General features: G+C 32.5%; 2 protein-coding genes across 2 annotated transcripts in view; one reads left to right on the forward strand and one right to left on the reverse strand.

Annotated features, from left to right (window-relative positions):
• Window positions 1-415: 415 nt before the first annotated feature.
• LOC106474717 (zinc finger protein 501-like) lies at window positions 416-3,580 on the reverse strand. The gene has a single exon (XM_022403016.1). The coding sequence runs from the start codon at window positions 3,578-3,580 to the stop codon at window positions 2,129-2,131; it is 1,452 nt and encodes a 483-aa protein (XP_022258724.1). The 3' UTR covers window positions 416-2,128.
• An 875-nt stretch (window positions 3,581-4,455) lies between these two features.
• LOC106474719 (gastrula zinc finger protein XlCGF17.1-like) overlaps window positions 4,456-14,895 on the forward strand; it is a 16,561-nt gene continuing 6,121 nt past the window's right edge. Inside the window, exon 1 of the mRNA XM_022403017.1 lies at window positions 4,456-4,476. The gene's annotated coding sequence lies outside the window, so the exon portion shown is untranslated. The remainder of the gene's footprint in view (window positions 4,477-14,895) is intronic.

Consider the following 14,895-nt stretch of genomic DNA (forward strand, 5'->3'; position numbering starts at 1 on the left):
ATACACTATACTGTTTTTGTTCGGTTTTGTACATATCCTTATCGATTTTTTTTTTTTTTTTTTACATTACACACATAACATGAAACGAATCACAAAGGTTTTAAAATTTTCTTTCTTCCGAATGCCACCATTAATAATAACATTACTTCAAAGTAACATTTTAACGTTATTAAATAAAAAAAAATATTCTTCACATTAAAGAGTGTTTACGTAAATAAAATTATTTAAAACAAAAGAAAAATGGATTATACACGAAACTTTATAAATAGAATATTTTTCGAGTCAAATTGTATATTGTTTATTTTTCGAAAATGCATTCCATTTGCCACTAACCATTACATTATTTAACAAATAGCGAACGTTTTAATTATTTACTTATATCATAAGTTACTTATTTTTAACTATTGTGCTTTAAATCATTATTTGATCATATTCGTGCCTAATTATAATATTTAAGGTACTTTGCATTATTTTATCTAGGCCATATTCAAAACTGAGAGAACTGAATTAAGTTTGCTATGCAATCATTTTGTCTAGGCCTATTACCTTGACCAGAAGCACAAAATCAAGTTTGGCTTGTTTTGATAGACATGTGCAGCACTAACAATGTAAATGGCAGGACTAGGCTTACCATGGTTACAGTTTGTTTACATTAAGCCTGGGACACAAAAACATTGTCACTTAGAACAGTGGGCGTTGTGATTATTCACTCACACAGTGAAAACGGAAAACACAAATCTAATTTATGTACTTTCCAGTGTATGCATACAAATATAATTATAAATTACATGCCAAATAGCACAGTCAGATCTAGGTCTACAGAAACAAGTACTGGGGTCAGTGAAGGAACGTATGTGCCTGGAGATAACAGGTAGACCAGATCTAGGCCTATACAACCAGAGGCTGCCAACCTATGTAAGACTTTTGGATCCATGGAGATACTCAAAACAAATTCTTTGGACTCTGGAAACTGTTACTCAGCATAACTCATACAAGTCCAATGAGAATACTGAATCTGTCCATGTTTGGTGATAGTAATATCTGCAAACCATTCAAATGTGAGGGAGTAAAAACAAAAAGGGTATTTGACAAGGTTTAGACTGGCACTACACATATAGGATCAGTTGATTTCACAGGCACAATCTAGCAATTTTGCAATAATGTTTAATAAGACTAAACAAAACTACAAAATCCAAACAACTTGATTTGCAAATTTGTTACTGGATAACACTTGAGACAGGTGTTCATGTACAGTCCAGAAGAAGAGAAAAACTCATTTTTATGAAGTAACAAAATCTCCTCAATTGAATGCAGATAAATTTACTGAAAAAGCTGACAAATGCACAGTAAGGAAAATGGCTCATCTCATCACTAAATATAATGCTATTAGGAGACAAATGAAAGAAAAAGTTACTGAAATAAAAGAGCTGATGACTGATATTGGCAACAAAGCTCAGAACCTACTGAAATTGTGAAACATTTGAGCATATTAGTTCACTGCAAACACTTGTGTTTAATACATTTTCTTCTTGTTGATTTTTATGAATTTTTAAACTTCACTAGCTTTTTAGTAGAAGTTAAAGCAAACTTCAACATAATAAATGAGTGGATTCTCAATGATTGATTTTTAATTAATATTCATCTTGCAGTATTATGTGATCAAATAAATATTATACATCTCTTCAGGTCTTAAAGTTAGCTGATACTGCTAGGAACCCTGTAAAAGCACTACTTCTCTTGTTGCATCATAGTGAGGTAGAGATTGAGCTTTTTCTTGGTCCAACTGGTATCTCCACTTGCTGATCAAAGATTTTAAAACAATAAACTTGTTCTGCGAAGTAGATGAGGAAGGTAGAATACATTAATAAGTAACACCTTCTCCATGGTTCTATCTACCATATTTAGTATCTTGATTTTAGTTCCTGATAAGTAAGTACATGAAGCAGAGTTACCTGGTGGAACAGTGATAGTTTCAGACTAACAATACTGGATTACAGGGTTCGATTCCCTGTGGTGGACGTAGAAAATGGACAAAAGAATCCTTTTGTCTTTTAATTTCCACAAACTGAACAACTGTATGGTTTTCAAAGAGGATGTATTCTTTGATGTTTCCTTAAATTATTACTTCCTATAAAATTTTTTCCACATGTGTTCTTTGATGTGATTTTAAGTAATTCTTTGTATAAAAGTGTTTTTCAGACACTGCACAACTGTAAGGTTTCTCTTCAGTGTGTTTTTTAAAATGACTTTTTAATTCACTGTTTGAAATAAAATGTTTTCCACACACTGAACAAATGTGTGGTTTGTCCCCAGCATGTGTTTTTTGATGCCTTTTCAAGCTAGAATTTGATCCATATTGTTTTTCACAAATTGCACAACTGTAAGGTCTCTCCCCAGTGTGTGTCCTTAAATGACATTTTAAGATACTATTTCCTATAAAACGTTTTCCACACACTGAACAACCGTATGGCTTTTCCCCAGTGTGTGATTTTTTATGTTTTTTCAAGTCAGAGTTCGATCCATATTGTTTTTTACATATTGTACAACTGTAAGGTTTTTCCCCAGTGTGTGTTCTTAGATGATTTCTTAATGCATCCTTTGATATAAAATGTTTTTCACACACTGCACAACGATAAGGTTTCTCACCAGTATGTAATCTTTGATGATTTACTAAGGTATTACTTCCTACAAAATGTTTACCACATACTGCACAACTGTAAGGTTTCTCACCAGTGTGTGTTTTTTGATGTCTTTTTAATTCACTGTTTAACCTAAATTGTTTTTCACAAACTGTGCAACTGTAAGGTTTTTCACCCGTGTGTATTCCTTGATGTGATTTTAAGGCACTCTTTGTACCAAAGAGTTCTCTACACACTAAACAACTGTATGGTTTTTCCCCTGTGTGTAATTTTTGATGTATTTTTAAATTACCCCATGTTCTAAACTGTTTTTCACAAACTGTACAACTGTATGGTTTCTCCCCAGTATGTATTCTTTGATGTCCTTTTAATTCACCATTTGTTCTAAATTGTTTTTCACACACTGAACAACTGTAAGGTTTCTCCCCAGTGTGTATTCTTTGATGTTCTTTTAAATCACCGTTTCTTCTAAATTGTTTTCCACAAACTGTACAACTGTATGGTTTCTCCCCAGTATGTATTCTTTGATGTCCTTTTAATTCAGCATTTGATCTAAATTTTTTTTCACACACAGAACAACTGTAAGGTTTCTCCCCAGTGTGTATTCTTCTATGTCTTTTTAAATCATTGTTTCTTCTAAATTGTTTTTCACAAATTCCACAACTGTATGATTTCTCCCCAGTGTGATTTCTTGCATGCTGTTCTAAAGGACTATTTCTCTCAAAATGTTTTCCATAAACTGCACAATGATATGGTTTCTCTCCAGATTGCATCCTCTGTTCTTGCATTAGGTTATCCATTGTTTCAAGATGTTTTCCACTGACTACACAAGTGCATGCTTTACCATTACAATGAGGTATATTAAATTCTTTTAGTTTATTTGCATTTACGTGATAACCAGGACACTGACTCTCACAACAAATGTTCACACTGGTCTTCATATCTGAAATAGATATAAATAATACCACATCATAGTTAATAATAAATATGATGAACTTCTAAATATATTTAATGTTCTAACATGATCAGTGTAAATACCAATATAAAATATAAAGCTAACTATGATGCAGTTTTCACAGTTACATACTTTATAGACTTTTCTACCTGAACCTAAATAACACTGAAAACAAACTGTAGGTAACATTCCACTTTCAAGAGATGTTTTTAATAGATAAAATAAAATCACCTGTAGAAATATGATAGTACAGTGTCACAACTAGTATCTCTGGATTAATTTTAGAAATATTTTCCAACTTGAAGTGGTTAATTATCATCAAATCCTCTAATGATCTGTCTACTTTAACATGTTAATTAACATCAGTACCTTATACATTTTGTTAAATAGTACAAGTTGTAAATAAATATTTATATATGCCAAAATATATATATAGTACTAAAATGTTTATCACTATATTATTAATTATTTTATTAAGTTTAGGTATCAGCTTTTGATCACAAGCTTTTTGACTGCTTGAAAAGTTTTGCAGTAATAAAAATGACAATAAAACATCAAAAAATATTAAGATTGGGTTTGCCTGAATATGAATAGGGAGTACAGTAATTGTTTTTATAAAATGATACAGAAAGAAACTCTTTCTGACTAGTGTTTATCTTCCTGGTTCTTCATGTATAAACTTTCTGATTAATGGTTGGAACCCATTTCAGTAGATTAATGTTACAACATGTACAGTGAATGTATTGTTGTCACTTCTTTCTAAAGATATGATTTACTGAACACCACCACCTACATATAGTCACGGACATGAATGATCCCAAATCTCCAGTCATTTTAATTTTGCATACTGAATACTTGAATCTGTGTTAAAAAGTACATCTGGTAAGTATAAATATCTAAAACTAAAGTGTATTGACACTGGCTTAAAAAAATTGGTTAAATTATTGATATTTTTTAAAAAGTTATTTAACCAGATGAGACAGGATTAATTTGAAGTGTATAGATCTAAATTTGATATATTTATTTTACTTCTACTTTGGGATTTTTATGTTTTCTGTAGATAGCCATAATACTTTGATCCATAAAGCTCCAAATGACCAAACAACAAATTTCATTTTAGTAAGATATTCATATTTGTTTAAGTAAGAAAATGATTGTTGAGTGTTTTCTATTAAATTATTTCCTGTTTTAACATCTTTAATGTTAATCCATAATATGGAACTACAAGTAACAGAAATGAAACTGCTTTTCTAGAAATTTTTTGTCTTTGTTTTGTTTGCTTAAAGAACAAGACACAAAAAATGTCCTAAGTACTTAAGTAGTTTTAGTACTATTTATATACAAACGTAAGTTGGAAGCATTAGGTTTATTAATTATATTATTGTTTTAAACTAGTAAACTGTAGAGACTATGTGTAATGACAATACTAGTTGTTATTTTTATTGACCTTTTAAATATGTTGTTTGATTTTAGAACATATCTGTCCAAGAGAAAATAGAACATCCTGGTGATCTATTAGAAGATGATGTTATTTCAAAGTTCAGTGACAGCAGTGATGATGATCTGGATAGTTCAAACTATAATGATGTGAATGTTAAAACTAAAACTGAATTTCCACAAGATGTTAAGTTGGGTGGTGGCATTGGAGATGATGACATCGTTCAGAATGATTGTGTTTTTAGGATTTTTATGGGTTACAGTTCTTTTTATTTTTTTAGCCTGGTTTGATTAAAACAAAATGAAGACCATTTTGGCATATATTTTCTTTTCTATTTTTTTAATAATTTTGTTTTTTTCTCCCTCTTTAATACTCATTGTAGTGGTAGAGTTTCAATTCCTTACATTTTGTCAAAGGTAATATTCATACTACTGTCACTGTACCAGCATCTTATTGATTCTAAAGCTTCACCAAATCCTATGTTGATATGGGCTGGTGTTAACTGTAACTTATAATAGTGAAGTTGTAAAAACTAGAAGTATAATGGAATTTTGTCGTTCAATATTGTAATACTAATGGTTGAGGAAAAAGGAAGTTTTGTGTTAATCTTGACTAATGAGTAGTAAATATTCTTAGAGATTTTAAACAGTCTGAAAGTGAAAATCATGTAATATTCCAAAAGGCAATAGGAAATACCATTGTACATGGAATTCTCAAATTATTTTAACCTAATCTTACCAAATGATCAACATTTTAACTTTGTAGAATACTTTTCAACATGCTACAGTACATGTACAATCTAAGTAGTATGAAATAATACACAACTGTGTTTTGAGCTGTGGGTATAATACACAGCTAGGAACAGAAATTTGTTTGTTAAAATTGTTGAACAGACATGGAACATAGTCTTTGCTGATATGGAAATTCTTTTAATGGTTTATTATTTCAGTTAGACCTTGTAAAATTTTTCCTTTCTGCTATTCATTTTATAATAATGTAGATATATCTTAATTATTCACCTGAACTTGGAATGTTGGCACTTCTAGTGTTAGAGGGAACACCAGTGTTCTAAATATATGGTTACTGAACTTCACTTTGTTTCTCTTCATGTGATTCTGGTTAGTTTTGACCATTTAGTTACATCTTATGTTCTATATTTCATCTGATAATAAAGTTTCTTTTATTTCCTCAACATTTTCTAGAGCAGGTTGCTCTCACGGAGTACTCTTGATTTTATTGTAAAGAATTACAAGGTTTTTCTCTTTAAATGATAATTATAACAATATTATGCTAGAAACAGGCTTATTTATAGTTGTATGCTATCTGGTCAGCATAAAAATAATAAACTTTGTGCTTAATGTATTTTGGGAAGTATTTCAACAAATTTATTTTAACATATGTAGGTGATAAATTGCTATTTCTTTTTTACTTGTACCACATATAGTTTTCAATCTTTTTTTATACAATATTTTATGTGTTACTTTTAGAACTACTGAAATTTAGAGGAATTAGTAAGGTATAGTTTGAATAAACACAGACTTTTAAAGGATTGTGTTTATGAAGTTAATAACCATTAATGTCTATTTCTTTTACGTGTGGTAAACAACTCACATTCATTTGAAACTAAAAGGTCAAATACATCAAATATAAAACAGTTGTGATGCTTATAATGTTTATATTCATTATTAAAACATTTAACTAGCTTTTAATCTGATATGAAAGTTAGCAAGATAATGTGAATTTTGGGATTCGTAATTGTTGAAGACTTTGTAACCTGTTTGAAGGATACAACATCTAATTCTTAATTTATTTCTCTCTAGTCTAACTGCAAGTTTTGATAAGAATATAAAGGTGAAACTTCTGTGTAATTATGGAAGTATTAAAGATGAAGGTTGAACCATTTCCTAATGAGAAACAGGAAGCTTTGTTGGATATCAAATTGGAGAAAAATGAACATGAAAGTTCCACAATAACTAGTAGTAAGTAAATACATGTAGAATTTAAATGTATTGTGTTCTTCCCAATGTAAGTAGTGTGAAATTTTACTTGTTTTAATTTTAATTATTAAATAATAATTCTTTTCTTATGCATGCTATTACTCCCTGTCTCAGGCATGTATATCAATAAAATTAGGTTGAATTCTCTTTGAATTTGAATCTTTGATTGCATAAACCTGAGTCTAGTGACACTTTCCTAATCTTATTCTATACCATCACCTGTGAGTTGGGTTAAACCAGAGACATTTCAAGTGTGAAGTAAGTGTTATACTAACTGAAATGAAGGATTAACCCACTGTTTACTGTTAGTATAGAGCTTATATGTGATTTTATCACTGATAAAATATTTTTTTATGTACTGACAATTTGATGACAGTCAGAATTACCCCTGAATCATAGTTTGCCTTTTGTTGCTCTTTCTGTATCACATGACCTAAAGTTATGAACATCCTTGATGCAGTGGAGTACCGGTATCATACTTTTCCACAGTTCTACATTTAACCACTTTCCATGTGAGGTTTTAGCTATCTTGGAAACTTCTCCTCTATTTGAAGCTGTATATTCCCAACTGACAATGGAAACCCAGAGATGATTTGTTGACACCCACTGATCCACACATTTCTATCAGACAATGGATTTAGAAGGGGTCTGTTACATACTTCACTGTTGTATGAAGTAACAATCGGCAACAAATAAGAAACATTGGAATTTGATTTAAACACACATACAGTAGTTTAGGTAATGTAAAGAAATTAATAAATAATTATGTGGCTTGTTGTGATAGTTCTTTGTTTGGCACCCTATGTACACCAGTCAATACATGTGGTGGAAGCTTCAACTTGATTTTCCTTCCTTTTGTCTCCTTTGGTCTTTTGTCTTGCACAGCTCTCTCTTGCTCCCCCCACCACCATTCCTTCCTACACAGGTTTAAGTGGCAAGCCTCATCTATGGCACACTTTTTTAATCTCTGATTATTGGATGCTTCTTGCATTGTCCAAGACACTCTCTTCTTTTTATACCCCTCCAATTCCTTCATTGCCCATTCCTTTCTCTCCTCAGTGGCATAATTTTTCTTGTCAGCATTTCTCCAAACCAGTGCAAGATCTTGTGGGTGAGGAAACTATCAATCCAGTGAGTCACCCTTCTTTGACGTTATTTTCACGGCTTATAATTCTTCGTTGCAGTGAGATGTGGAGTTCTGTTGTTTCATAAACCTTCCTCGTTTCACCATAAGATTTCCTGACCCTTAGGTATGAATTTACTCAAGGTCTCTGACTGACTAAAGTGAATGTCTGAAATGCTTAACTTAACTTTCCTCATTCCCCTGCATATAAATGTTACCTTTGTTTTTGTCCATGCAGGTCATATTTGTCAATTCTGCACTCTACCATTTGGACCACCATCAACAACTTGTGTCTTCTGTAGATTGGCTAAGGGTTTTGCCAGACATCTTCATTCCAATGGTCTGCCATTTCATACAAAAATGGATAGCTGGCTGCTTTTTGCTCCATACCTGCATATTGCTGGAGCTCAGGGTGACCAAAGAACTTTTCTCCTGTTCTCTTGACATGTGAGCTTTTGCTTCTTTTGGAGACTTGAACTTCCAGGGTAACCCTTTTCCCTTGAGTCCTGCACACATTCATATTCATTGAGTGTTGCACAATCTTTGGATCTGTGGATTTTACCTGGTGGCTCATCAGAGACAACACTTTGGTTGGAATTCCTTTCATTTCTCCATGTTCCAAGTTGCTCTTTTTTCACATATACTTCTCTTACGGGTTGGAGACACATTGATTCTCAAGAGGTCACAGGTTGTTGATTGTTCATTGACTTAACATGACTCTATACTTCAATCTGTTGAAACTTCTTGTTGTTCATTCATGCATTGGATTATTTCCTACCATCAGTACAAGACCATTAATCATGATCAATAGTTGTATCAACTATTGACCAGTGGTGGGGCACCCATTCCCATTTGCTTTATTTTTAAATATGGGATGTACCTTTGAAGGCCAACTTTAAACACACACTCATCTTGGCTTACAATACCCCAGATCAATTATCCTGTTTTGACACTGTTCTCCTTACAGGGTGGTCATTCGATTCTCAAGTTCTTCATTCGTTGTGTTCCCAATAGTGTTCTCCTCTTCTGGACATATCTACCACTCACCTCATTTACCAGCTCCCTCTACTCTTATTCCTGGCTCTACTTCTTTTAGATTTTGCAGAAGATGCCTTCCATCATGATAGGACCATCATCATCTTTCCATGGTTGCCCACTTCTGTTGTCCATTGTTGGAGATCTTGTTGGCTGATATATGGACCACACCCCATATCTTCATCACACATTCTTTGCATCAGTTGACTATCTCCTCTTCCTCTGGATACTGATTACAGCCCATTGCCATTCTACACACCTCAGTTTAACTTTGAGTGGGTAAGCTTTCTTTCCATTACAAGAGTCATGTTCAGCTAAATAGATCTTACAGATTTTGATTATGATTTAGTGATACCTAAGTTAAAAAGTCTTGTTATAGAACAATCTACATTGTTTGTATTTTTAGCTACAGGAAAACCTGATTACATGGAAGAAACATCTCTAAATACCATTTTGAAGTTTGAAATGATAAAAGAGGAGAAAGAAGATATCTATGATGGAGCAACAGTGAAAACTGAGGTACTTTGTAGATTAAAACATTTACAGTTGTGTTGTTGAAGAGAATATTTAGCTGTAATTGTGACTTTCTGGACTCATTGTTGACACTAACTGGTGGTAACATGTTTATAGTAACAAGCTGAAGCAATTCACTACAGGTTTGCTGCATTGCTGTGAATAAACTCTTTACAGCTCTTCTTGTAACAGTGATATTACTAGTTCACGGGTGTTTCATTTTTAATGTTTCTATACATCTCACTGTAACTTTTTTACTAATTACTTATGCTGAAGAAAAAAGAACCTGAAATTTTGGATTTTTATTCTTATTATAAAACTTCTATTATTCTTTATTGAATCAGCCATAATATATACAGTGGTTTAGTATGCTATATTAAACTTAATATGGAGCCCCACCACATCATTTCTGTCCATTGCTGGTGATGCTATGTCTGATAACTTTGCTTCTTTACTATAGCCCTCCAGCAGACTTTCTACTATAAAAGGCTCTAATGTTCCATCCTGCATTCCATAATTCATCCAGTGTACCAGAGCGATTATTTACCAGTACTTTTTAGCAGTTGAGTTGCACAGATCTCTGTAGGTGCGACATCTGGTGTCGTGACTGATATGCCTTGGAATGGAATAGTATGATTACTCATTTCATTCTTCTTCTGCATGAGGTATGTGACAGTTGAACAAATATGTTATGGAAGCCACTTGTATGGTGTAAGTGTTGTCTGGAGCACATGGATGCCTCTTTCCACTTACATATGTGTTTGTGAATTTTCATTTCTTACAATATTACACATTTTGCTTACTACACCTAGGGTTCAACTTGTTTTAGGTCTGTCTGGATGGTTCTGACTATAGTTGGTTGATTAGTGGATTATAGTTTGTTAATCAATTAATCAGTGGGCTCATTATGTTATTACATTTGCTTCATTGACTTTATGATCATCAGAGTTTTCATAATATAATGTTTAATATTTTTGTGTATCTTCACAAGATGTGGCAGTAATTATCAGAAGACTTTTGTAGGCAAAAAAAATCTCAACTTTTTATTAAGTATTTTTCCTAAAATTTGTACGGCAATATGTATTTTTATACCTGGCATCAGAGTGTGGACTACTCTTAGCACAAAGTGATTTCCATGTTAAGATTGAAAACACTTTTTTCATCTGAAAATTTTCAAATATCATTTGTGTAATCTCTAAAATAGCATACATAAATGCAAATTTTTTCATTGAAATCTTATATTTTATCCGTTATTTTCTTTACCGTAATGTATAAGAGCTTGATCAATTTAACCAATAAAAAAGTACAAAATAAATTTAAATTACTATTTTTTCTACTAGATTGACTGCATATTGTAACAAGAAACAGTAATTTCTTCATCTTAAATATTTTAAAGCTTATAATCGCATACATCTTTATATATATTTAATTTTATTGTTTTATTGACCTTTAAACCATATTAAATTAAACACTTGATAACAGGTTACCATCTTGAATGACTTAATTTTAGTTACTTTTATTATATTAAATATATACTCGTAGATCACAACTTCCCTCACTTCGGTATTGGTTCTGTACATATTGCTATTCCTCTCTCCATTTGTTCCACTTCTCTCTACTGGTAGCTGGAGCTGGTTGACAAATTTTTTCTCAGCTTGAGTATGTCTGTTGTTAACCTTTCGTCTATTAACAACTGTATGGAGGTAGTAACTGATTGTATTGTTCAGGCGGCTATTACATTGATTCCTAAATCCTCAACATGTTTACCATGGTATCATCATCCGTGTTGTTATCTTGACTGCCAACAGACTTAAAAGGTCCAAAAAGAGGCATGGGATATCTTCAGCTGATATACCACTCTTCCTAAACACTTTTCCTTTCAGCAGGCTTGTGTCCATGCCTGGAAGATCAAACATTAAATCCAGAAGAAATTTTGGATTAAGTAAGCTTCCTATATTGTTTCCATTGCTAGTTCCATGGTTGTTTGGGGTAAAATTCAAAGTGTATGTGAGAATTGTACCTTCCATCCATTTTGATCTTGCTTTCCAATGGTCAAGAGGTTGTTGATTTACAGGGTATTTCCAAATTGTTGAAGAATGCTTCTCTCTCAACATTCTAGCACATGTACCATTTCCCCTGCCAACCTGGTCATCAAATCATGAGACAAAAGGGTTTGATTATAATCAACCAATTACTATGGTTTAACGTAAAGTTGCTCTTCATTCATATGGTAATACATATGTAGGGTTGGATAACTTTTATAATCAGATGCTTAGTCATTTCTCTCCTGCATCTTTTATTCTCCTAGTTTTTAAATGGATTTGGCAATTGACGGACTTTAGATATATGTAGTATAGAGCAGTTGCAATCAAATATTATAAACCTGGTAAGGATATCGACACATTGCTGTGACTGTCTCTATACAGTTTTGGAGATGATGAATAATGTTCATCTTCTATGGTTCCTTGAATTAAAGAATGTTCTCTTTTCCACCTAGTGCGATTTCCACAGATAGCATTTCATTGTGCATCACCTGATTTGGCCTTAAACCTCAGTCAGAGAAGCCTTCCTCGAGCGGGAGCATCTTGGTTTGATATTTTATGTTATCTAGAAAGCTTATGACACTACGTGGGAAACTGGCATCTTACAGAACCTATATTCCCATGGACTGCATGACCATTTACGCATTATTATTTGTATTGGTCTTTAAATGACAAATCTTTCCAAATCTGTTTTGATCAACATTGTCTTACTATTCTCAGGTACTTGGAGTCCATAACGGCTAAGTCTTGAGTGACACAATTTTTAGCATTAAAATCAATACCATCATTGAACAACTTCCTCCTACAGTTTCAAACAGTCAATGTATTGATGAACTTTAGATTTTATTTATGTTGTCAGGTAGGAGTTTTTTGAGCAACAGCTTCAAACTGCCCTTACTTCCTTATCTGAATGGACCACAACAAACAGTTTCAATTTATTTTTCTTCTAAAATCATTTGTATACATTTTGTCAGCAGCAAGAATTACACTATAATCCAAAGTTCTTTCTAGAAGGTACTGTTATTCATGTGTTGACTAAGATACAATTCTTAGGTCTTCTCTTTAACCATAATCTGTTGTTTATTCTACATATTAAGCACCTTAGTTTCAAGTGTACAAGGGCAATGTGTATCCTTGGTTTCCTCTTTCCACTTCTTGTGAACCCTATAGGTTTTTGATGCTGAAGGTCTCATTCAATCAAAGCTGTTCTATGGTTCAGCCAAGAATTCTGTCTTGAATATTTTAGATTCTGTACATAATCAGGGTATTGATTACTGCTTTTGGTCATTTTGCACTTCTCTAGTCCAGAGTTTGTACACTGACTCAGAGACCTATGAACTTCTACCTCACCTCGCACACCTTTCTTTGCAGTACATTGCTAAGCTCAGGTTTGTAGCACATCATCCCATTTCGCAGTGTCTTCATGTCTCTATTCCTACCTTTGCCCTTATTATGCAGGTATAGTTAACTGAACTGGATCTCAAATAGGATGATATTGGTAAATCTGTTTATCAGCCCATTCCACCATGGCTTGTCAACATCCCAATTAGTGACCTTTTCTAAAGTTATTATCTGAAGAAATCAGATAATCCTAAATGTAAGTACAGACTTGGGAGGGTTTTAAAATCATATGACCATGGGCTCTGCTGTAGCATATGATTGCACAGATTTTGTGTTCACTTCTGAGTTATATGCCATTTCCTTTGCTTTGAATTATGTAAAGGCTAAGAATTACACTAATTATATGATCTTTAATGTGTCAATTAACTCTATGAATGCTCTGGAATCACTTAATGTGAGTTCTCATCCAGTTTTCTTGGATATTTAGAACAAAACTGACCCATTTTTCATTATTGTCCATCAGTTAAATATACTCAGATCAAACTGTTTATGTTCAGGCTTCATGGCAACAATAGGAATATAAGGGTTGGCACATTTTAGCAAGTCTAAGTCCTTGTCACTCTAGGATAGGCGTCTTACAAGAAACATTATACAAAAATAAATACATAATTTTTCTCCAGAAACAGCTGTTTCAAAACTATGTAGCTAAAACTGATAAAGAAAGAATTTGGACAATTGTCTCTTTTATACACATGTGAATTACTGTCAAAGAAATGTGATATTACTCGACAGAATGTGGTAGCACAGTTGGAAACTAAACGTAATTGTATTACTATTAACTATTATTATTATATAGTTCATATGAAATATGTAAATTGATTAACAGACACAGAATGAGTAATCCTGTAATGAATTATGAAATTATAATTATGAGCCATTGGAAATAGAAGTTGTAAGTTGTAGATTATAACTTTCCTATATTTATGATATTGGACGTATGAAATATAGAAATTACATTAGTCTTGGGTGAAGTATGACAGACTTCTTATCAGAAGCTATAAGTTAGCTCTATATAGAGGGATATGTTGATAAACTGAAATCATGTGAAACCAGGAGTGCCCAGGAATCAATGAGTTCTCTCTTCCGTTAAAACATTGCAGCAACTCAGATAGGAGTGATTTGACTGCCTGGACCTATTAATGAAGGAACCACAGGGATAAATTGTGAAACATGATAACCATGCAGAACATTTAACATACAAATATGTTCACACTGCAAATACATTCAATCAAATATTTTTATTTATGATACTGGTGGCCTCTGGTCTTAGAGATAATTATCTTAATACAAATATAATGGTGCTTTAATTCTCCAAAACTCAGTGCTTCAAGGTTTTTGATAATTTTTCTACAGAAAATACTTTATCTCATATTGTTTTTCACTTGTATATTTATTTAACATAATGTTTCGGGACAACATGGGACCTAATGGTCCATCTCGACTGTTTTATCCTCTAAACTAAATTAATCTTTAAGCTAATCCTTGTTATTCATATAAAGGGATAGTCAATATATTACTTAAAGTTTCAGATGATATTAAGGTCTTGAGTGTTACTACCTGTGAAGAAAATGCTGCTGATTTACAAAACGATTTTGATCATTTAGTGAGTTAGACAAATAAATGACAGATGGGTTTTAATTATAATATATGTAAGATAATGCATGTGGGTTATCATAATTTGAATTTAAGTATAATTTGGTTGGGAATTACCTTAATAGTGTTATGAAGGAAAGGGATCTTGGTGTAATAGTC

The sequence above is a fragment of the Limulus polyphemus genome, unplaced genomic scaffold (genome assembly GCF_000517525.1).
Source record: "Limulus polyphemus unplaced genomic scaffold, Limulus_polyphemus-2.1.2 Scaffold7593, whole genome shotgun sequence".
In the NCBI taxonomy this organism is placed as follows: Eukaryota; Metazoa; Arthropoda; class Merostomata; order Xiphosura; family Limulidae; genus Limulus; species Limulus polyphemus.

Coding starts and splice junctions, on each gene's coding strand:
- LOC106474717 (XM_022403016.1), bottom strand. CDS start 3,580: ATGAAGACCAGTGTGAACATTTGTTGTGAGAGTCAGTGTCCTGGTTAT.